The sequence below is a fragment of the Meriones unguiculatus genome, chromosome X (assembly GCF_030254825.1).
Source record: "Meriones unguiculatus strain TT.TT164.6M chromosome X, Bangor_MerUng_6.1, whole genome shotgun sequence".
NCBI classification, from domain to species: Eukaryota; Metazoa; Chordata; class Mammalia; order Rodentia; family Muridae; genus Meriones; species Meriones unguiculatus.
Window position 1 is genome coordinate 131,521,550 of NC_083369.1, and position 23,642 is coordinate 131,545,191.

General features: G+C 41.2%; 1 protein-coding gene across 5 annotated transcripts; it reads left to right on the forward strand.

Annotated features, from left to right (window-relative positions):
* Positions 1-276: 276 nt before the first annotated feature.
* On the forward strand, positions 277-23,310 carry Msl3 (MSL complex subunit 3). 5 transcript variants are annotated; one of them, XM_060375555.1, is made up of 13 exons: positions 277-459; positions 1,879-1,961; positions 2,342-2,437; positions 2,753-2,814; positions 3,703-3,794; positions 4,334-4,459; positions 5,196-5,356; positions 6,732-6,890; positions 9,328-9,590; positions 12,104-12,213; positions 15,824-15,923; positions 16,564-16,648; positions 19,686-23,310. In XM_060375555.1, the coding sequence occupies exons 1-13, from the start codon at positions 358-360 to the stop codon at positions 19,783-19,785; spliced, it is 1,539 nt and encodes a 512-aa protein (XP_060231538.1). In that variant the 5' UTR covers positions 277-357; the 3' UTR covers positions 19,786-23,310. The 5 variants fall into 5 exon arrangements, with proteins under 5 accessions (XP_060231538.1, XP_060231539.1, XP_060231541.1 ...); XM_060375558.1 differs by having other exon boundaries at positions 317-446; positions 2,342-2,473; XM_060375557.1 differs by lacking the exon at positions 277-459 and adding an exon at positions 572-1,293 and having other exon boundaries at positions 2,342-2,473.
* Positions 23,311-23,642: the final 332 nt, after the last annotated feature.

A 23,642-nucleotide genomic window follows, 5' to 3' on the forward strand; every position in this document is an offset into this window, starting at 1 on the left:
GGCCCGGTGCACACGTGGGCGCTGCTTGGAAACCGCGGGAACTCTATCCCATGCGGATGAGAGGGGACGTTCTGCAGGAAGACTTTGGTCAGGGGATCTTGCTCCCCGCCTGCACCCCTCCAGGAACCCCAGAGAGGACAGGCGATGATAAGCCCTGGCGGGAGGGCGCTCTTCCTTTGCCATGGCTGAGATCTCCACAGAGGCGCGGAGTGCCCGGAGGAGGGGCCGAGGGCGGGGCAGTCGTAGCCTCCGCCACTCCCGGCACCCCCGGTGGCAGAGCGCCGCCTCCCTGGTCGACCTTGCCTACCTCGAGTGCTCTATCCGCCCAGGAACCTCGCCTTCCGCTACTATGAGCAAATGAGAACGGGCAAGGGAATGAAATTTCAATTCCACTCTGGGGAGAAAGTGCTGTGCTTCGAAACTGACCCCACCAAGACCAGAGTGCTGTACGAAGCTAAGGTGCCACCGCGGGGGGGACAGGGAGGAGGCGCCGGTCTGGGTTCCCTGGATGGGAGGCAAAGGATCCATCAGAGGACTAGTGGCTCGGAACCCTGGACAGCCACCAGGGTGCGCCTCTGCCTGCGCACAGCGGCCCGACGCAGCAGGGGACGCTGGCGAGATGCGCTCCGCGCGCGAGTGGCCTAACTAGGAAGAATCTGGGATGTTTCGGCTTCTGCTTCTGCTTCCGCTTCCGCTTTGTTGCGTCAATTATGCGCAGTTGCTAGGCTGGGGATGTCGGTTTGAGCACTGCGCGCCAATCCGCGTGTCCTGTGTAGGAGGACTGCCGTTTTAGGCTTCTGCTTTTTGCGATAAGCCTCTCCTTGGTTCCACACCTTTCAGCGCCACATGGGCCACATAGCGGACACCCTGACCAATTTTCCGATCCACACCATCAACCCTTAACCTTGTCTATAGTTTTTGCCAGCTTTCAGCTGGCGACCTCATAGTCCTGGGATCCCAGCAGAGTTTAGAATCAGACATTCAAGTGTCATACTGAGGGAAGGGAGGGACTCAAGATTGCCCTAACGTTTTGACTTTTGCAGTTTCTAAAGGATTTGTAGGAGACAGAGCTAGGGAATAATCAAGTCTCACTTGTATCTAGCTCAGTCAGCCGGGGCTGGACTGTGTTTTGCAGTTGTCAGTTTTTAAGTGGAGGGCAGAAGAGGGCACTTACGTGCTCCAGAGCCCTGGGAGGGTGAAAATCAGCGCCCTGGGGGTCGAAGCGAGCGCCAGTATTTCCAGCCACCAAGGCAAAGTCCTTAGTGGTGGAGACAACTTGGAACAGGCCCCCAGGTACGTCTTTAGCGATGTTTAAGAGGTGCTATCTGGTTGAACACCCCAAGGTCTGGAGTGCGTTATGTTCCTTTGCTCCCTCTTGCAACCGTTAACTCTGTTTAAGTTCTTTTGCTATCCCTTCAGCTTGCTATGTGGATAGGGGAAGGAAGGATATGCAGGAATGCAGAGCTATTAAGGGCAGGGTTGTGGAAGTCTTCGGCTAGCTCCGCAGGACACTGGACAAGCCATAGCCCAGGTGACTACAACTCCCAGAGGTCGTAGAGCTGCTCTTTCTAGGCCGGCTCCTCGATAATGACAAATCCACCGACCAATGGCTTCAGAAGCGTCACCGGTCTCAAACTCGAGAGACCAATCCTGATTTGCTTGGACGGATGTTTCCTATTTTGAGGCAACCACTCGAGCAAAAGGGAAAAAGATATTTAAGAATGTTACAACCCAGCTCTCGATCTAAAAAAGGGAACGAATGTTTTCTTTTCCTTTAAGAAGGGACTGTGTTCTAGTTTTCTTGTTTTTTGTTTTGACCTAACTTAAAATAGTTTTCGGTTTGCTGTGCCGCTCGTGAGCAGTATTTCCTGGTTTCAGATTGTCGATGTTATTATTGGGAAAGACGAAAAGGGCAGAAAGATTCCAGAATATCTGATACATTTTAATGGTCGGAACAGAAGGTGAGTGAACTTGTTACAATGAGACTAAATATTAATCATCCTTGTAGCAGAATCATTTTGTAACTTTGAGTTTTAGAAACACTTGTAGAAAAGTTTAATCTCCCGCTTGTGCTTTGTTTGTAAAGCTTGCCTATTCTGAGGCTTGATTACTTTAAAGTCTGTTGTGTTTGGATTTACTTATGAGTACTCACTGAAAATCGTGGTTGCTGTAACTGAGGTCCCTTTGTGCTTTAATGGTCCTCTTGGTGATTTTGAAGTGTATAGCTTTCTAAAATGTCGGCAACTCTGCGGCACTTCTTCCTGATGCTTTTTAGCATTAGTTTTATTTGTTTCATAATACTGACTTTTACATCCTCTCTTTGTTTGTTTGTTTCAATCAGTTGGGTTAGATGGACAGCCGAAGATCATGTGCTACATGATACAAATGAAAATAGGAGATTACAGTGTAAATTGCTCAAAAAAGCAGTAGCTCGCCTGTAAGGACACAAAAACTTTGATGGAAGTGTTATTCAGTATGTTTTTTTCTTTTTTTACTCTTTTGGAATTTTATGATATATAAGTAATAAAGTGACAGACTTCAGTAATCTTACGTATTTAAAGTAAATGAGGAGTTTCTTTAATATTCTAAAGAATCACAGACATTTTCAGAATGATTATTGTCTACTTAGTAGTGGGGATTATATTATCATTTAATGTTTACTCTATATATTTAAGAATTATTGTTTATTATGTCTTCTGTGGATCCCAACTTCCAGTCTGAAGTTTAACTTTGATTTATTTATTATTTTAAGGAGAGGTACAGGAAGAAAGAAGTGGCACAATAGGTTGCCCGGTATCGACTCTGTCTTAAAAGGTATGTCAGTTAAAGAAAACACTCAAAATGATGAGAACTGTGAGTGTCTTGACTTTATCTTCCTCAAATGAAACCATTTTCATGTAGTCTTTTTATATCTATGGATCAAGAGAAAAGGTCACTGACATTATAAACAGAGAACTAGTGCAAACTCATAATGTACAGATGTTCTCCAGTTTAAGAATTTGTTGACTTTATGATGGTATGAAAATATACTGTTTTCTTGTTCCACTTTCAGTACAATATGCACTAAAACACATGAGATATTTAACACTCCCATAAGGTAAGCTTTGTTTTGATGAGTTTGCCCAATTGTCAGCTAATCTAAGTGTTCTGAATATATTTAAAGTAGTCAGCTATGATATTCAGTAAGCTAGGTATATTTTCTTCAATCTAGATCTAACTCCATCATAAATGATGGAGCATCTTTATAGTATACACTTGGTTTGTTTTAGACAATTAAGGTAGCAGTCAGTATGATCAGTCAGCATGTGGGTATAAGACTATCAGAGTCTTACCATCCATCAGAGTCTTACTATCTCAGCCAGCGAACCTGCACAGATCTTTTCTCACAGTCCATTTTCTTCTTCATACATCCAGGGACTTGCCACCACTTTTGAATCCATCAGTGAACCATGGGATCCTAGCTGGTGAAACACTTTCATATCATTAGCTCATGTGATTTTTGTATCGATTGAAATTAGAGTTATATTTATCAAAATAAATTTCTGTTCTGAAAGGTACAGTATTTGTGTTTAGGATTTAAAATGTATGTAGAACTATAAACCATCCTTTTTAGTCAAGTACATGTGCCAACTAAAAATTTGTAAATGTAAGGATTGTCAAAGTGTATAATATGAGTTTGCCTGATGTTTTTCTTTTATGTAGCAATAAGCAGTACCTATCATGACAGCTGTGGAGAAAAGAATGAAGAAATAAAAGAACAACATCAACGTCGTATTAAAATAAAGACTAAAGCGGTACAAAAAAGTTTTTATTGTAGAAACTTTTGTATATATGGTAATAGCAAACTTTTCAGGTTAAGGATTCTTTTTAAAAGATAAGTCTCTCAGACCAATATTATAAATTTTCCTGACAGTTCAAGAAAAGATAACTTTTGTTTATAGTCATTATATGGGTATCGTTGACTCTTTATACCTACAGAGTATTTCCAGAAGTTATATATCTCCTTTTTTTAAAGTAATATTGTGAACTATGTTTTATAATGGTTAATTTTTAATAGTGTGTAACAGAAATTGGCATGTGCATGCCTCCAAGTTGGACATAAACCCCAATGTTAATCATAAATGAGAAAGAAACAAAAATGAATTTGTAGTATAGTTAATGCTGTGAAAAACTCTTAGGCATGTGACATAGTATCTTTATGACTGTCTTTAATTGGAGACACGTGGTATGATGTGAGTGTTGTGAATAAACTAAGTTGGTTGCATAGCAGACTTTTATGTGGCAGCCTCTCTCATTGTTGTCAATAATTAAAAATGGAATTGTGACATTACAGGGAAAAAAAGTATTGTCGCTGTGCTCAAGGAAGGACATGGATGAAAGAACAATAACCATAGATATCCCTGAGGTTCTCAAGAAGCAGCTTGAGGATGACTGTTACTATATCAACAGGAGGAAACGGGTATGCAAGATGAATGGATTGTTCAGGATGCTTATTTTTGGCTGAACTTTGTAGTCACAGTGTCAAATGCCAGGCAGCATGGAGACATGGTAATTTTATTTCCAGTTTTGTACTGTGTCTAGTTCTAATAGAACTAATCGGACTAAGAGTAGTGCTGGGTTCTTGTTTAACCTAAGATTTGTATCCCTTCTGCTGTTCATTTGAGCCCTTCAGGGTGTTTTCCAGAATCCTAATACCTGGACTTCTACTAAGATTAAGATCTTTAAGCCAGGAATGATGGCTCCTGTCTTTAATCCCAGCACTTAGGAGGCAGAGGCTCTGTGAGTCCAAGGCCATCCTGCTCTAAGAGAGTTCCAGGTCAGCCAGTGCTATACAGAAAATCCCTGTCTCAAAAAGAGAGCTGAAAGGACAGGTGAGGATTTAATTGGTGTGGTAGGGCTTCCTCTCTTAAGTATACTTTGAGAGACTTTTTCAGTTTTTTGAATAGAACACTAAGACTGAAGATCACTGCTTCTATGTATTCAGAACAGTAAGATTATAGTAGTGTGAGAGAATGAAGGATAGCATGATGTGTGGAAAGATGACCCATCAAAGAGCTTCAAGACATAATTATTTAAAAAGCTCCTGAGCAGAATTGATGGAGTTAAACAGATAGAACACATAGCTATTCCTACTTGGAATATAGGTCTGATAATAATGGGATGTGAGTATCAGATGTCTATGTTTTTCTTAACAGTTAGTGAAACTTCCATGCCAGACCAACATCATAACAATTTTGGAATCCTATGTGAAGCATTTTGCTATTAACGCAGCCTTTGCAGCCAATGAGAGGCCTCGTCACCATCATGCCATGATGCATGCGCACATGAATGTGCACTATGTCCCGGCTGAAAAGAAGTGAGTAACTAGGGTGTTTAGTCTTTGGCTTCTGTCTTTGGGTTTTGGTTGTATTGTTTATTGTTAGCTTTTTTTGTCATACTGGGGATTGAACTTAGCCCTCACACATGCAAAGCAAGTGGTCTTCCAGTCAACTATACCCGCAACGTTTCCTTTGTATATTACAGTTTAGAGCTATGGATCTTTGTCTTTGTTCTGTTAAATTTACCCCTTACTTCATAGCTGATTTGCAGATTAGTCATTCAGTTATCAGTCTGATATGAAACTCTTGTGACTTTCAAGAAGTATTTGATAATTGCACATGATACCTGGTTTGACTATACATTACCTTGTTGCCAAGACCAATATTTTCAGGAATACCACTTTAGAAATCAGATGGCCAATGACAAATGGATCAAAGGTTGCTAATGACTAATCTTTTTTTAATTAATTAATGTATATGTGAGAGTGCGTGTGTGCCATGGCATACATTGGAGGTCAAAGGACAAAGTCTGGTGTGAGTCCTCACCTTCCACCTTGTTTGAAACAATCTCTGGTGCTGTTCACTGCTAGGTACACCACCATGGCTAGCCTTTGAGTTTCTAGAAATTTGTCTGTCTCTGTATCTTGTTTCCCCACAGGAATTCTGGAGTTGCATACTTGTGCACTACTGCATCTAGCTTTTATGTGGATTTTGGGCATCCAAATTCAGGTTGACAGACTTGTACAGCATGTGCTTTTACCCACTGACCCACCTCCCCAGACCCAAATAATTCTTTATTCTAGTCAGAGTGAGTTTTTGGAATCCTGCTATACCCTCATGACTTTACAGGACGAGTGTCAGGGAGGCAGAATGTTACAGTTGAATCAGGAGCAAAGAGCACTGGCTGCTGGGATGTCTCATATTGTACTGAACCCATTCATTTGTGTTATATGGATACATTAAAATTATTAGCATACTGCCTGCAGTTTATATTAGGGTCTATATTTCCCTATTTCTTTATTGGCATCTGTAGAATGTGTTTATTTTTTTACATGTTTTAAAAGTCTGCCTTCAGCTCAGTAGCACCCACCTTTAATCCCAGTACTCAGAAGGTAGAGGCAGGTGGATCTTGGTTAGTTTGAGGCCATCTTCATCTACATAGAGAGTTGTATGCCAGCCGGGGCTATATAGTGAGACCCTATTAATAAATAAATAAGAATCTCTGAATGAATGAATGTATTTATTTATTTTGAGACAAGGTCTCAAATGAATGAATGCATGAATGAATGAATGAATGAATATAAAGATAAGTTTACCCTTTTTAAAATGTATACCTTCATTGTAAAATTTGGGAAATACTAGTGACTTTACTGGATCTCCAGTCTCTAATCTTTTCTTTCTCAATCTTCCTAGTGTTGATCTTTGTAAGGAGATGGTGGATGGATTACGAATTACTTTTGATTATACTCTTCCCTTGGTTTTGCTCTATCCGTATGAGCAAGCTCAATATAAAAAGGTGACGTCGTCTAAATTTTTTCTTCCTATTAAGGAAAGTTCCACCACAACTAATAGGTGAGTTAGACAATGTGGAAATCCACCTTCCCCCTCAGTTGTCAGCACTGACATGACTAACCTCATTTTGGAAGTATTTGATCTGATACGGTTGCCTGAGTATTTGGAGGAATGGAAACATTGTAGGGTACCCTTATTGGTGCCTTTACCCCTGCCCCCCCCCCCCCCCCCGAGTAAGCTAGATGATCATTCACATTCTCATGGTTGTTTTTTCCAAGTCAACATTCCAGGATAGCCAGACATGATGGCATGTGCCTATCATCCTAGCATCCAAGAAGCTGAGGAAGGGGAACTGCTATGAATTTGAGGACAGATGCTCTCTAGAGAGAGTTGTATGCTAGCCAGGAGTACATAACAAAACAAGGACAAACAAAAGTTTCCCGAGTAGATAGTACTTTATCAATGTATTATGAGCAGCTGTCCCATCATTCAGGAAATCAGTGAGGAGGTAAAGGCAACATGGGCCAGAAAGATGGAAAGTGGAGGTACAACTGACATCTCTCACTTGATGTTATGTCATTTGGGTCAGCTTCTTCTGAGCCTCTTGCCTTTATATCTGTGGTTTCGAATGAATGCCTGTCTCCCTGGTGGGTAGTAATTCATGATCTTATTCACAATGGCTTGACAACCTTTCGACCTCAGTATTGGTTATTTCCCTACTTTTCTTTTATTACTGCTTTTCTTCCTCTTGTGCCTAAGTATTCTTTGTTCATTGTGCTAGTGCAAGGATGGGTCCATCTTCACTTAAAGCCTTTTCCCTTAATTTTTCTAAGGCACTCTGCCATGTCCCCTCTCTTCTTTCCCTGAATGTTGCACAGGAGACTAAAAACCAGTTCTTTTCAAGTCTAGCTTCTTAAATTAATGAGTTTAACTTTCCTAATTATAGGAAAGTGGGCTTCATACAGGTAACCATACCACTGAAGAAGATCCTTCTCTTCCTGCCAGGCATTAGCCATTTAAGTATTCTCATGAAGGGGAGGTCTCCTGTATGTCTTAGGAGCCTTATCACGTTTTACACAGGGATTTTAGTGATTATGAGGATCTCATGTGGGTCATCACAGCTGCTCTGATTCCAGGATGGCAATGGTCATATCATGCTCAGAGGACTGAGTTTTCTACCACTAAGAGAAGCATCCTTCTATCTTAAACCAGTATCTACTCTTGTCTACGACTCTTTTGCTAGACTCTACCTCCTTTGTTAGAAATAACTTCTAATTATCATTTCCTGTGCTCTTTGTTAGCTGCCTATCTTCTCCCTCTCTTTATTATGATTCCTGACTCATTCTCTGCCCTTACACCATGTTTTTTATTAATTAATTTATTCACTTTACATCCTAACCTTAGCCCCTTCCCTCCTCTCCTTCCGGTCCTAACCTCTTTCCCTTTTCCTCCATCCCTTCTCCCCTATTCCTCAGGAAAGGGGAGCACCCCCCACCCTAGATTGTCAAATCACAGCAGGACTGAGCTTGTCCCTTTCCCCTGAAGAATGGTGAGACAGTTCCTCCAGTGGGGAGTGACCAAAAAGCAAGCAACAGAGTCCATGTCAAAGTCAGCCCTCATTCCCTTTACTTGGGAACCCACATGAATCCTAAGCTTCCCACTGACTACATCTATGTAGAGGCCCTATGTCCAATCTATACATGGTCCTTGGTGATTCAGTCTCCATAGGCCCATCTGGGGTCAGGTTAGTAGGTTCTATTGGTCTTCTTGTGGAACTCCTGTCACCTCCAGGTTCTTCTGTCCTTCTCCCCACTTTTCCACAGAACTTCCTATGCTTTACCAAATGTTTGGTTGTGAATCTCCACATCTGTTTTTCCACCATCTCTTTTGGTAGCTTCTCTCTCCTCTTTTTCACATGTCAATTTTGACCCTGGCAAAAAGCCAGCAAAACTCACTAGGGATGTTTGTTGAAGTCCCAATGAATGGTATACATCACACCTGATGATTCCCAAAGATATACTTGTGCTATTTTCAAGTCCTGGCAGATTTTATATTTCAAGGCATTGTTTGGTGGTCTTAGTCCCTAGACCAGAGTTTCTCTTTCCTGAGGCCTGTCTTTTGTGACATTGGACAATTAGAAATATGTCTGGTCTCTGTCCATTAGGCAACAGTATATCTTCCTTCAGTTGTGACAACCCCTGACCAGTGTTATCACCAAATACTAGTAACTGTTTTCTGGGCTAAGACCAAATTCTACCCCTAACCCTGGAACCCTTGTTCTGAAACATAGAAGAGGATATTCCAGTCTCTAATAACAGCATGCCCTGCCGAGCTGTGATGACTTCATCTATTTAGGAACTGTTTAAGAAAATGTGTGTTTGAATATACTTCGAGATATCTATGTGTCACCCCCTCCCTCCCAAGCTGGTTGGTGAACCTGCCTTGCAGAAGTCCTCAAATCATTACAAGCTGCAGTGACACTCTCCTTCTTGCCCAGGAGCCAGGAGGAGCTGTCTCCTAGCCCACCTTTGCTGAATCCATCCACACCACAATCCACAGAGAGTCAACCACAAGCTGGTGAACCGGCGACCCCCAAGAGACGCAAAGCTGAGCCAGAAGCACTGCAGTCTCTGAGGCGGTCCACACGCCACAGCGCCAACTGTGACAGGCTGTCTGAAAGCAGTTCTTCACCTCAGCCAAAGCGCCGGCAGCAAGACACATCTGCCAGCATGCCAAAGCTGTTTCTGCACTTGGAAAAGAGTAAGTTTGCTCTAACAGCCCCAGGCCATGGAAAGCCACTTTTCCCCTTTGTCCTTAGCCTCCCTAAGGATTCCTAAAGTTTGTGTTATTCCTGAGACCTCAATCATATGCTACTTCCTTTGAAAAAGAGGGACACATCCATCAAAAGATGGAGAAGCAACTGCCTTGGGAAGCTCAGGGAGGACTAGGGAGGCAAGACTGGGCTCTGTGTTTAAATCTGCTTTCTGACTGAGTGACGTGACCCAGAAGCAGAAAGACACACATGGTATTTACTCACTTAAAACTGGATATTAGTCATACAATATAGGATATACATACTGAAATCTATACTCCTAAAGAAGCTAAACAAGAAGCAGGATCATAGGGAAGTTGATCAGTCCTCACTCAGAAAGCAAATGGGATAGACATTGGAAGAGGGAGAAAAAAGTGAACAGGATAGTAGCCTACCACAGAGGGCCTCTGAAAGACTCTACCCAGCAGGGTATCAAAGCAGATGCTGAGACACATAGCCAAACTTTGGGCAGAATATAGGGAATCTTATGAAAGAATGGGGAGATAGAAAGATCTGGAAGAGAGAGGAGCTCCACAAGGAGACCAACAGAACCAAAAAAATCTGGGCCCAGGGGTCTTTGCAAGATAACCTAGACCCCGTGCTCAGAGTAGCCTTTGGCAGCTCAGTCTCCAAGTGGGCTCCCTAGTAAGGGGATTAGCGGCTGTCTCTGTCATGAATTCAGTGGCTGGCCCTTTGATCACCTCCCCCTGGGAGTTGTATCCTTGCCAGGCCACAGAGGAATACAATGCAACCAGTCCTGATGAGAACTGATAGGCTAGGGTCAGATAGAAAGGGAGGATGACCTCCCCTATCAATGGACTGAGGGAGTGGCATGGGAGGAGAAGAGGGATGGAGGGTGGGATTGAGAGGGGATAAAGGGGGCTACAGCTGGGATACAAAGTGAATAAATTGTAATAATAAACATAATAATAATTATAATAAAAGCTGCTTTGTTACCCTCCCTCTCTGCTACTTCTTGTGAGCTGGTGGGGTTATTGGTGGAGCATGTTTCATACACATATTAAAAATGAAAAGTGCTAATAAATTTTTAACATTTCTGCTGCTGTTTTCAAAACTTACCTTTAAGACATCTGTTTGAATAAAATGTTCAAATCAGATGCTGGTTTTAATGGAGTTGTAGAGGTACAGTCCGTATGCTGTAAAATTCCTTCTTCATAGTAACTTTTATATGGTTAGAATTGTGTGGCCCCTCCACAATCAGTTCATGTATTTTCATCACAGAACAAAAGAAGTCAGTCCTTTATGCATCAACAGTCTTTCATCTGCCTTTCCCCACCTACCCTGGAAACTACCAATCTACTTGGCACTTTAGATTTGCCTATTTGGGACATTTTATATGCATGAAATAATGTAACATTCATGTACCCAATAATATGATGGCAAGCTGGACACATTGGCACACTCCTGTAATCTCAGCACTCTTGGAGACTGAGACAGGCAGATCTTTGTGAATTTGAGGCTAGCCTGGTCTACAAAGTGAGTACTGGACAACCAAGGCTACACAGAAAAACCCTTTCTCAAATAAAACAAACATAAAAAAAAACAAGTTGAAAGTATGAAAACTGGGAAGGTTCAATTAGGCAATAAACCTTTTTAAAAAGAAGTTCTAATACATGAAGAAATGGTATCTTCCTGACTCCCACCCAACCCCCTGCTTTGTTTTCTTGACATTATTTATTTAGGAAAATCACTTTCTAAAGATTTGTTTTTATGTGTATAGTTGTTTTGCCCACAGATACATTTGTGCATAATGGGGCTGCCTGGTGCCCTCAGAGGCCAAAAGAAGCTATCAGATCCCTTGGAACTAGAATTATAAAGAGTTGTGTTCTGCCATGTGGATGCTGGGAATTGAAGGGAACCTTGTGCTTTTAACCTCTGAGCTGTCTTCCCAGTCCAAGTTAATCATTTTAAAGTTACTAATTTAGTGCTCCTTCTTTTTAAATTTGTTTAGCTGTAATCCACACACCATAGAGTTTTTCCATTTAAAGTGTCCAGTCCAGTGACGTTTAAAGGATGAATATAGTTGTGCAACTATCCTACAATCAGTTCCAAAACATGGTCAGTGCCCCAACTCAAACAGTCCCATATTCATTAGCAATCATTACCCTCACTTGAGAGCCATGAAACATCTTTGTGTCTCTAGATTTACCTATTTTGCATAACATAGGAACAGAATCACAGTATGTGGCTCTGTGATGGACCCCTTCAGCTTAATGTAATCTTTTCAAAGTCGACTCAGGTTGTAACATGTATCAGTACCATTCTAAAAATAAGAGTCCAGACTTTATCTTTTATAAATGAAGGTCATATTGTTAAAGATTTGTAGCTTTTTAGAGGTGATTTAGATTTGTGGTCTGGTGTTTGTCAGAGTCCTGGCAGTGTCTATTTTCAGTCACTCTGTAACTTTATGGGTAAATAATTGCAACTTTTTCATTGACAGAAACACCTGTGCATAGCAGATCGTCTTCCCCCATTCCTCTGACTCCAAGTAAGGAAGGGAGTGCTGTATTTGCTGGCTTTGAAGGGAGAAGAACCAACGAAATAAATGAGGTAGAGTGTTTGATGGTCAACTTCAAGGGTTCTTTTACCTTTTGTAGTTGCTTAAACTCCTGAGTTGTTCAAGTATCATGTTGCTTTTCAAGAAATAGCAGCAAAAAGACAGAGAGGATTCTGCTTAATAGTATATTCCTGGTTTCAAATCTGAGAAAACTGCCAGGACTCCAGTTTTACTGTTATAATGACCTTTTTCTTTTTAAGATCATTCAGTTATTGAAATACTTGTGTTTGCATTTTGTACAACATATCAGTACTTTTTTTCTTAAGAGCCCAATAGTACAAAGTGTAGGTTTTGTGGGCTACATGATGCCTTTTAAGACTAATCAACTGCAAAATAGTGGGACACAGTATGCAAATGAGATAGATGTGGTGTATTTCAATCAACAATTACTGTGAATACTAAAATGGGAACAGTAAATGATATGCACAAGCTAAGAATAGTCTTTAGCTTTAAATCATTTAAAGGTGGCCTGGACCATCAGGTCATTCTTTAGCAATGGGGTCCTAAGAGAGAGCACCAGGAGATCAAAAGATAAAGAATATAGAATATACAGAAAATAAAGTTTGGGATTGGGAAGTCTTTCACTGGCTATTTGTTATGCCAAAACAAGTTTATTAAGAAATACAACAGGATGAGCGGTGTTAGCAAGTGTCTTTAATGGCAGTACTTGGGAGGCAGAGGCATGCACATTTCTATGAGTTCCAGACCAGCCTGGTATACAGAATGGGTTTCTGGATAGCCAGGGCTACAAAGAGAAACCCTGTCTTGATTAAAAAAAAATACAATGGGACAGAGTCAGCTGAAAACTATATTTTGATGGACTAAGCAGGAAGCTAATCAAACAGTGTTGCACAAAGGGACAAGGAAAACACAGGGTTGTCAAGAGTTTTACAGACCAAGCACATAGTGGCTCTGAGACAAGCCATATAATTCCCACAGTGGAAAGAGTTGTGTTCTCAGGATCTGAAGCCATTCCTTGTTTATTTTTATTGTTTATTTTTTACAATTAACTCATTATATATCCTGATTGTAGCCCCCTTCCTCAACTCCTCCCAGTCCTACCCCCCTCATCCCCCTATCTCCCTCCCCTGCTGCACTGAAAGGGAGATACCTCCTCCCCTGCCATCTAACCCTAGCTTATCAAGTCTCATCAGGACTTCCTGGATCCTCTTCCTCTGTGGCCTAGCAAGGCTGCTCTGCCAGGGGGAAAGTTATCAAAGAATAGGCAACTGAGTTCATGACAGAGGCTCTTTTTATTAGGGCACCTAGGTCTCCATGCATGGTCCTTGGTTGCATCAGTCTTTGCAGGACCCCCTGGGCTCAGAGTTTTTACCTTTGCTGGTCTCCTTTTGGAGCTCCTGTCCCCTCTGCTTCCTTCTATTCCCCCTTTGGCCTTAAGACTCCCTACACTCTGCCCAAAGTTTGGCTGTGAGTCTCAGTATCTGCTTCTATCTGCTGTTGAGTGGAGTTTTTCAGAAGACTCTCTGTAGTAGGTTCCCATCCTGTTCCCTCTTTTCTACGCTTCTGGTGTCTATCCTGTTTGCCATTCTGAATGAGATTTAAGCAACCTCCCTAGGTCCTCCTTGTGGTTTAGGTCTGTAGATTTTAGTACGGCTATCCTATATTGTACAGCTAATATCCTTTTATAAATACCATGCATATCTTTTTGCTTCTGTAACACCTCACTCAGGATGATCTTTTCTCGTTCCCACCATTTGCCTGAAATTTTCATAATTTCCTTGTTTTTAATTGCTGAGTAGTATTCCGTTGTGTAAAGGTGCCACAAATTCTGTATCTGTTCCTCCATTGAGGGACATCTCGATTGTTTCCAGATTTGGGCTATTACAAATAAAGCTCCTCAACAAGGACATTTGCTCAAGTATGTTCATAGCGGCCATTCCTTGTTTTAGAGGACTAACTGTGTTCCTTTTCCATACACCAAGGCCTCAGGAAAAAGCTTTCAGTTGAGTAGTCCAGCCCTCGACAAAAAGCATAAGCATAGTTTGGGGCAGTATAGAAATAAGCATCAAACTATTGCAGGAGATGTGAGCAGCAGGCTTTAGTTGCTGACCTATTTTTAACATCCATCTCCTTCTTCTCCACAAACAGTAACCCTAATAGCCATCTCTCTGAAAGCATGCTGAATGCCAGCATTTGACTAGATTTTAAGCCCATTAACATGGAACGCCTTGTGACTACAGGCTTTATTTTTATGGAAAATGGCATTTCTTCAAAAAAAGGGGGGGGGACTTCAAACATTCAGGCAAAGACTGCTACCACTCAGTTCCGTGCTGCCATCTAGTGGCTAATGTTAGATCAGCATGCTGTGTGGAAACAATGGAGCTCAGCATGCTCTTAGGTCTAAAGAATCCATACTGACTTTAAGGACCTTTACAGAATTCTTCCACGATGTGTTTTATCCAGGGCTATTTAGCCAAATCGCTAGTGTCCCTTTCTCATAGTGCCAGTTGCTGATTGTATTAGGAAAGGTCTGCATGATCACTTTGCCGGTTAAGATGCACAGGTGGTTCTCATGGAGACTCTCTGTACTAATTACAAATGGCTATCTATTGCCTCTGAGCAACACTCAGTGCTGAATCAGTTCTAAGCTTCCCCTGTGGGCTCAGGGTTAGATGACAAGTTAGTGTGAAAATGCTAGAACTGGCTGCCAAGGATGAGATGGGGAATCTACATCAAAACTTCAGGAGCTGAAGTGAAACTGGGGCCATCCTTTCGGAGTCCCACAGCACCTGTGAACTTCTAGTTTCTTTTATTCAGGATGACTGTGCCAGCATTTCTGATGTTTTGTGGGTGAGCAGCCTTCTTTTTTCTTTTTTCTCATATAGGATTTTCTGCAACATTCCTTCTTCTAGGTTACTAGATTGGACACATCCCCATAAGGAAAGTAGACTAGGCTCTGGTTTGCTGGTTGACTAAGGTATTTCTAGGGAAATTCATTAGAGAGTTCTGAAAGAAAGTTCTTACTTTATCCAAATTCCAAGCTCATCTATAGTACTGAAAACCAGAGTAAAGGCAAAGAAACCAATTACAAGGTTGGAATTCTGAGATGATTCAAATTCGTTTCCATAATGACTGAAAATAGCAAGGAATTAGGGGCTCTTGATACCCTCTAATATTTTCTGTTTTAGGGGAAAAGGGCCAAACGGCTGTGGTAGTGTAAATGTGAAATGCCCCCAGAGGCTCATGTATTTGAACACTAGCTTCCTAGCTGGGGGTGCTGTTGGGGAAGACTGTGGAACCTTTAGGAGGTGGAGCTTGCTGGAAGAAGTTGGTCACTGGGGCTGAGCCTTCAGTTTTTATAGGCTGGCCAGAAGTCCCGCTCATTCTGCACATTCTCCGATTTCTAACTTGATACAAAGTGAGCAGCCAGTTTCCTGATGGCCCCAGTGTGCCTTCCATGATGGGATGTATCCCCAGAAGATAATAACTGTTGAGAAGTTTAAAAGCCAGTATCTTCTTAACCTCGTTTTGAGTCATTCTGGCCCTCAAATTTATTTTTATAGGCCTTTGTTCACTATGAATAGATTTAGAAGTATATCTCCATTTGGAATAAAGGAAGCATTCAAGTAATGTTTTTTCTAGGTCCTGTCTTGGAAACTTGTGCCTGACAATTATCCTCCAGGAGAGCAGCCACCTCCCCCTTCATACATTTATGGTGCACAGCACTTGCTTCGATTATTTGGTAAGAATTCCTACTCTTTGTGTCTTCTTTCCAGTTTTCATTTTTTTATTAGCATCGATTAGTTATATATACTAGTGGCTTTCGCAACATTTTCGTATGTGTATAGAATTTATGGTGATCATAGAATAGTCACATTCCCTATTACTGCCCTTGTCCCAACTACTCATCCTTCTGTTTCCATATGGGTGTGTCTGTGTGTGGACGCTGGGGCTTCATTAGAGTTGCTTATAAGTGCATGGTTGAGGAAGGAATCAAGAGAAATATACCAGTGGCTTCACCACTGAAGAAAATGTCTCTCCCTTCTAGCAATCATTAACATCTTTTAGATGCTCCAAGGAAAGTGGGGCTTCATTGTGCACTCAACTCTTACAACCTCATATTGCTTGTGTTTTTTTTTTTTTTTCTTACAAGGTTGCACATTTTGTAAGCATGTAACTAATGTGGATACCTGGTTTCCTCTTCAAAGAAAAGGCATGCTATATACTTAAGTTTCACAAAATTGGTTCTGATAATACTTGATTTACTACTCTATCTTTGTTCAGTAACTTAGTGTTTGATAACAGGAAAGAATAACTCAGATCATCACACAATGTCTATTGTAACATTCTGCTGATTGCAGACGCTTTTGTTTTCAATCCAGTAAAACTTCCAGAAATCCTTGGGAAGATGTCCTTCTCTGAGAAGAATCTGAAGGCTTTACTGAAGCACTTTGATCTCTTTCTGAGGTATTTTATTACCTTGTCACACCTACCTCTGCCAGCAAACATGTGACTTTCTGAAAGGTAGCTCTGCACTATTTTCCATATTAGGAGTGCGTGGTATGTTCTGACTGATAGGGTAAGCTATGAAGGATTTTTTTTTTTTTTGGTTTGTTCGCTTATTAGTTTTATGTTTCTTTTATCTTTCATTCTCCAGTTTCTGAGTCAATGCTACTGAGGTGTGGTTTGTTTTTATGTCACTAAAAGAGTTCAGTTAAATAACATTATAAGTAGAAAGTGAATTTTCTGATGTAGAAGTACTTAAGATTCACACCATTTGAAATTTTTTTATTCAGGAGTACTGTAAGCATTGCTCTTTTGTGTGTACATAACTTATCTTAACTATTAATATAGAACTCTAATAAATGACTGAGCATGTCTGACAACTATGGGTTCGGAGAAAGATATTGATTTCTTAACCTGATATATAGCCTGTCATTTTCTTATCTAATAGAATATTTGACATGTGATCTGATGCCCGTCTTTATGCTGTTGTCCACTAGTCTCTCTCTTCCATCCAGATGTCTGTTAACTACATCCTTACCTTGTAATTCAAGGCTGATCCTCACCTTGCCACTCCCAGCTCAGCCTAGCTACTTGACCTTAAAGGGAGCCATTTTCTTTCTACTGGGCCCCATTCAGAATAATCAAGGATTTGCAAGAGTAGAGTACTCTACCCAGAGAAATCAGTCTTAAAGATTGAAAAAGTGTTTTCCTATTGGAATTTGAGTAAGGTGTCCTTGAACATAATTACAGTTTCCAACATTTCAAGTGAAAAAATTTTTTTTTTTCAATGCAGTTTATTCAGGAACATTGAACAATCCTCGGACCCCGGGGAAAGCCAGCCCACAGCTTAAATAGCCTCTGGGTAGCCAACCCAGGCGTGCCACGGGGGCAATGCAGATAGGTCCACATACATGGAAGCAAGCCAGATCCTCGGCCTTAGCCAAATGTGGAGTTGTTCATGACAGAGAGCACTCACCATCGGGAAGGTGGAAGGCGGAAACCAGCTCCATCTTTAAGGCATAGCATTCTGCAGCTCTCTACAGTTCCCCCTTTTTGTTTTAGACGCATCAGGCAAGAGTAGAGGTCTGATCTCTGATAATAGAAATAAATTGGGACTTTGTACAGATGTTCATTTAGGTGTCATCCACCCAAAGAGCATCAGACCGTCCGATACCTTTTTCTCAGAGGCGGGACCTGGGGCATCAACCCGCATGCAATCAGACATGCTCTTCTCTGGGTCCAAAGCGGCTGACCCTGAGTGCAGTGCTTAGCCTCGCATCCTGAGCGTATCATTTTAGCTTTTTATGGTATCCAACCATGCTTGGGGAGAATGTCCTGCTTCAATGGCTGTAAAGGCCTGAATGATCATGGCTGCATCACACTGTTGTGAGACTCTAATCTTGCATATATACCACAGGCAAACCAAGGAGACCAACACCAGAAGGCCTGCTAACACTCCCATGCCCGCCCATTCCTTCAGATGATTCATGGCTGCAGCAATCCATGTTGATAATCCTGTGGCTAGTCCTGCGTCCACTCCGGTAGAATTTACTGTGACAATGGCCACTCTCAGCTGCTCCATCGTAGTATCGAATTCTCCAGTCCAATTACCTAAAATATAGCTCGACCATTGTTTAGACAGATTTGCAGCGCAGGAAAAATTCTCATGTTGTATGCTAGTGACACAAAGTCCAGCATACTTTCATTGACAGCCAGTCAAGTGAAATTTAAAATACTTTTTTAAAATACTCTCTTCCCTCCTAGATGCCCTTCAGACAAAGCCATAACATAAAACTTTGTGTATTAAAACAAATAATGCTGAACATGTGTGAAGAGACTGCAGATTAGTGTTAAGAAGCCTACAGATTTTGAAGTATTCCTCATGAAAAGCAGAAGTTAGGACTTTAGAAAATAAAATAAAAGGTTTTATAAATAAACCTACAAGATTTTAAAAATGTATTCAAGGAATGAGAGGGGAGATTGGGATTGGCTATATCAGTGTCTGTTGTATAATACTGTTAGAGTAAATAAAAATTGTTCTTTAAAAAAAAGTAGAAAATTGTAGCAATTAGAATCAACGAACTCAACAATGACCTTTGAGAAGAAATTAGTTGTCAAGTGATTTTTGACATGGTTTCTTATTTAGAAAGAAGTAACAGTTTTAGGAATTTGAATAGGTGGGAATTAGCAGGGTCATTCATGATAGATTTCACAGCTTGCTATTACTTGTCCAAATACACTTAGACTTTGTTTTGTTTTCTGTCTTGTGGATCTGTTGGCTCTGTTTTGTCTTTTGAGATGGGGTATTATGGCATAGTTCTAGATAGCCATGAATCTTAGATTCTTTCCACCTCAACTTCCTAAATGTTTGGATTATAAGCATGAGCTGGTAATCCAATGGGCCACCCCTGACTCTCACTTTAAGTCCCTTCATTAGCATATCGTAGATTCTTGAGGGACTCGCCACATTTTCATAGCCATCTTCAGATATACCAGTCTGATACATGTGATACTGTCATCCAGACTTGTAACTAAGTTTTTGTTATGGCTAGTTAGTATGCAAAGTGCTGGTAATGGTTGCTTTGTTGAGTTTTGTTGTAACTGAGTTTGTATAAGCCTTGTGAATTTCTTAAGTGACATTTATTGGGTTTGTCATGCATTGTTTTTATAGTTAGAAAAACAGGAAAGTCTTTTTAAGGTTGTTTTTCACAGTTGCATGTATGTAATCAGATTGCCACCTAATCAAGTTCAGGTTCTGCTTTCAGTTCTTGAACACCGATGACAAAGACATGCAGATGAATAGTGACCAACAGGAACTAGTTAAGTGAGTGCTGTATAAGTAATCAATAGAATCAAGACTAGAATCATGTTTCGCTTCTAGTATAAAAAAGAAAAAGGTTTTCACATTTGTTTGGTTGAAAGCTAATATTTAGCTTCAGAGTTTTCAGTTCTTAGTATGATTCTCATTAGTGCCATTTTTTTTTAATTCTTCCTCTAGGTTTTTAGCAGAATACCATGATGACTTCTTCCCGGAGTCAGCTTATGTCGCTGCCTGTGAGGCACATTATAGCACCAAGAACCCCAGGGCAATTTATTAAAGTTCCGATGGTTCTGGAAAAACAGAACCATCCAAGTGGTGTGTTAATGAAATGGTAGACCTACCCTGGGGGTACTCTGACAGAAACAGGCTCTGTTATTTGAGTTGTTCACATACTGTTACTAAGAATTTCTTTCTGATCTCAGCATGGTGGTCCATGCCTTTGGGAGGGGGTCATTTTAATTAATTAATTAATTAATTGATGATTTCTTTAATGTAATGATTACTTCCTGGGTGCCTGAACGTATTCCAAAGTGACACTGCTGTACCAGCTGTGTGTGCTAACAGGATACAAACAGCCATAGCTGTCTTTATAGGGAAACGTTCATGAACGTTTACTTAGGTTAAACATTGTTCTGGTAGACATTGTGGTTGTTTTTTTAGCAAGAACCACATTGTCGGATTATTTGTTAATGTTAAACAAAATGGTTTTGAAAACTCTTTTCTGTTCAACAGATCTTAGTTTGTGCTTGGAAGCCACAAAGCACTCTCAAAGTATTTTGAGGGACTTGGTATTGATGGCAAAGGAGAACTTGCAACTATGCATTGCTTGTAACAGTTCCCTTTCTCAGAAACATTATTTTTATTGCTTTAAATAAAGCATTGCCTGTCTTGAGATTTTACAGCCATACTCTGCTGTGTAATGTTATAGTTCCTTTTCTATAAAATGTTATTTTGGGTGATTTAAATAAAGCTTTGCCAGCTTTGTTTGAAAGAAGCAAGAGGAGCTTTGCTCTTGCCTTCCCTGTTCTTTTTATTGCAGGGCAACAGTGGGATAACCTCTTCACTTACAACTTTTGTTTCCATTTCTTTGCCCCTTGTATGTTTTTGTCATTTCCTTTTTTGGTCAGGCCTCTCTTTGCATCATGACTAGTGGTGGTTATGAGAAGTCACTGTGACCCTGTGCCAACTTGTGGCTGTTTTCTGGGTCCTGATGGGCCAGACACAGAAGTATTCTCCAAGTTTACCGAAGCTGATATACTCTGCAGTCATCCCTTTAATCCTCATCACCCTTCCCCCTCGCATGCCTTCCTCCTCTATGGTTTAGAGGGTTCTAAATGGCTGGAAAGGATACCAATGCCATGAAAGCATTAAACATAGCACTTCTCGTATGGCTCAGCTAAGTTGACTTTAATTTTAAAAGGCTGCCAGTCATGAACAAAAGGAGCCTCAAGGACTTTTAATTGCAAATGGTCCCATTAAAGTGCCTTGTGCATCACTTCCTCCAGATTCACTACCTCCAGATCGCCTGAGTAGATAGATATCTTCCTTTCTGCATTTAGTTGCTCACACAGATTCAGGTTGGTGGGGACTGATTGGAATAACCTTTAAGTTCTTGGTAGATATGATTGTTAATTTTAATTGTCAATGTAATGAATTTAGAATCACTGTGGAAACACACTTCTGGGTGTATCTATGATACTGCTCCAGAAAAGTTTGAACTGAAGAAGAAGGTCCCATCTTGACTGTGACCAGCACCATTTCATGGACTGGGGTCCAAGATCCAGTGAAAATGAGAAAGTAAGTGGGATTCCAGCATTCATCTCTTTCTGCTTCCTGATGACATTACCAATGGCTTCATGTTCCTGCTACCATACATCTCTGCCATGATGGCCTGGACCATCAAACTGTGAGCCAAAAGAGACCTTTTTCTCAGGTGTTTTGTTACAGCAACCACAAAAGTAGTTGATACAGAACATTGGTACTGTGGAATGGGGTTGTTGAACTAAGCCTGACCATGTGGATCATAGGCATTTGGTTTAACACTCAGAATTTAGAACTTTAAGCTAGAGAAAACTTCAGGTGCTGTAAGTAGAGTTTAATGGGGTATTCTGGTGGCATTTTGGAAAACTAGAAGACCAAGACAAATGTGGACAGTGGAGATCTGGCTCATGGGGTTTTGGAGAGGAAAAGAGACTATTGAGAATTGAGCTAGAGACCATTTGTGTGATAATCCAGCAAAGAATCTGGTATTGGTCCATGTTATCAGTGCCATGTCCTGGGAACTTGAGTGAGGCTAGCTTCTGAAGTAATAGACTCATTTGCTTGGTGAAAGAAATTTGAAAATAGGTTAGCGTTCACACTGTGTCATGTTTACTGACTGTTGCTATCATCCAGGTTTCCAGTGAGAGAATTCACAAATGGGGGAAACAAAAACAAAAACAAAAACCAGATGTATCAGCTTGGTGGGGAAAGGAATGAGTTTAGGTGCGGGCAAGGTAGATGTAGAGAAATCAGCAATGGTTGTAAGAAGAGATTAGTCACATTAAAGACAAGCCTTGTGCTGTGTAATTGAAATTAGGGAAGGTACTGTAAGGGCAAGACCCCACCCAATATATACTCCATTTGTGAAAATGAGTTCATTTGAAAGGAGGAAACCTAAACTAAGAATATTGCTGATGGTGTTTTCTGCTTCTTGAAAGCAGTTACCTAAGAAAGCCTTTCCCCATGGTTGGCACACAGGCCAGTATACTGGTAGTCTGAGGAAGCCAGGTCACAATAGACCCTGCAGTCTCACTCACATGGTAGTGGCATCCAGGTGTGAAAGATGCAAGAGTAAAGGGGTCATGGAGACTTACACTAGAGTTCTAGAAAGCACTGAGACCAGGCAATATGTAGCAGGGTTGGAGTGTCTGTAAACTAGCCCTGTGAAGACATAAGAGTGTAGTTTAAGTTGCACATGGACCCCAGGATGTTGGAGGAGCCAGAATTGTGGGTTCTGTGTAGCCTGAGGAAAGCTGCAAGCATGGAGTGGAGCCAACCCAATAGAGAAGCAATGTCTGCTGCAAGTGGCAAAGCTGGAGAGGTGTGACTACCCAAGCCCTTGGAAGCCCATCATGAGCTCCAGATGCTGGACACAGAGCTGCAGGATTTGGTGTTTGCCCTGCTGGATGTTGGTCTTTCTTTGCTCTCATCTTTCCTTGTTGTACTCCCCATTCTTCCCTTTGGGAATGGGAATGTTTATTCTTTGCCATCGTGTATTGAAACTTTGTTAAGTTGCATTGAATTTTATAGAAGTTCACAAGGAAGAGATTGCCTTGGGTCTCAGATAAGACTTTGGACTGTTTAACACTACTGGGACTGTTAAAGACTGTGGGGAGTTTCAGGGAAGGACTAAATGCATTTTGAATTATAAGATAAAAATGAGAATGTCAGGGCCAGAGGTGGAATGCTATGATGTAGTGATATGTTTGGGTGTCAGGGTGGCCAGGGGTAGACTAGTGATGCTTAATCTTGATTATCAACTTGGCTGGAATGAGAATCACCCTGGAACCACACCTTTGGATATGTCTCTATGAAGGTGCTTCCAAAGAAGTTTAACTGAAGGGGGAGATCCACCCTAAATGTGGATGGCACCATTTTGTGACTTGGGGTCTCAAAATAAACAAAAAGGACAAAGTGAGTGGAACATCAAAATTCTTCTCTCTCTGCTTCCTCACAGTGAGTCTTGCTGCCATGACTTCCTCTAACGTAATGGACTGTATCTCTTCAAACTGTAAACCAAAATAAACTCTTCCTTCTTTAAGCTGCTTTTGTCAGGTATTTTGTCACAGTATTGGAGGAGGGGTAAGACAAGAGGAGTCCTCTTCTTTTGACTTAGATGCTGGCTTAATGCTTGTGCACCTGCAATATATTCACTGATTTCAATGCTAAACAGTTTGCTGTGGGTAGATCCAGGGAGGAGAAAATCAGTGGCTTCAGCTGTGTACCCACTAATGACTGCACAGTCTCCAGTGAGTAGTCCCAATCAGTTGTCACACAGATTGCCACTCATTCAACTAAATAGGCCACAAAATAAACACAAACATCATGAATCTGGAAAAGAAATTGTTGAGTGGGTGTGATGTGTGTGAAAGG

Bases quoted from the DNA above. Each gene is read 5' to 3' on its own strand.
- Msl3 (XM_060375555.1), top strand. From the start codon at position 358: ATGAGAACGGGCAAGGGAATGAAATTTCAATTCCACTCTGGGGAGAAA. The intron at 9,591-12,103 runs GTAAGTTTGCTC...TTTCATTGACAG, and splicing joins GTTTCTGCACTTGGAAAAGA to AAACACCTGTGCATAGCAGA. The intron at 12,214-15,823 runs GTAGAGTGTTTG...TGTTTTTTCTAG, and splicing joins GAACCAACGAAATAAATGAG to GTCCTGTCTTGGAAACTTGT.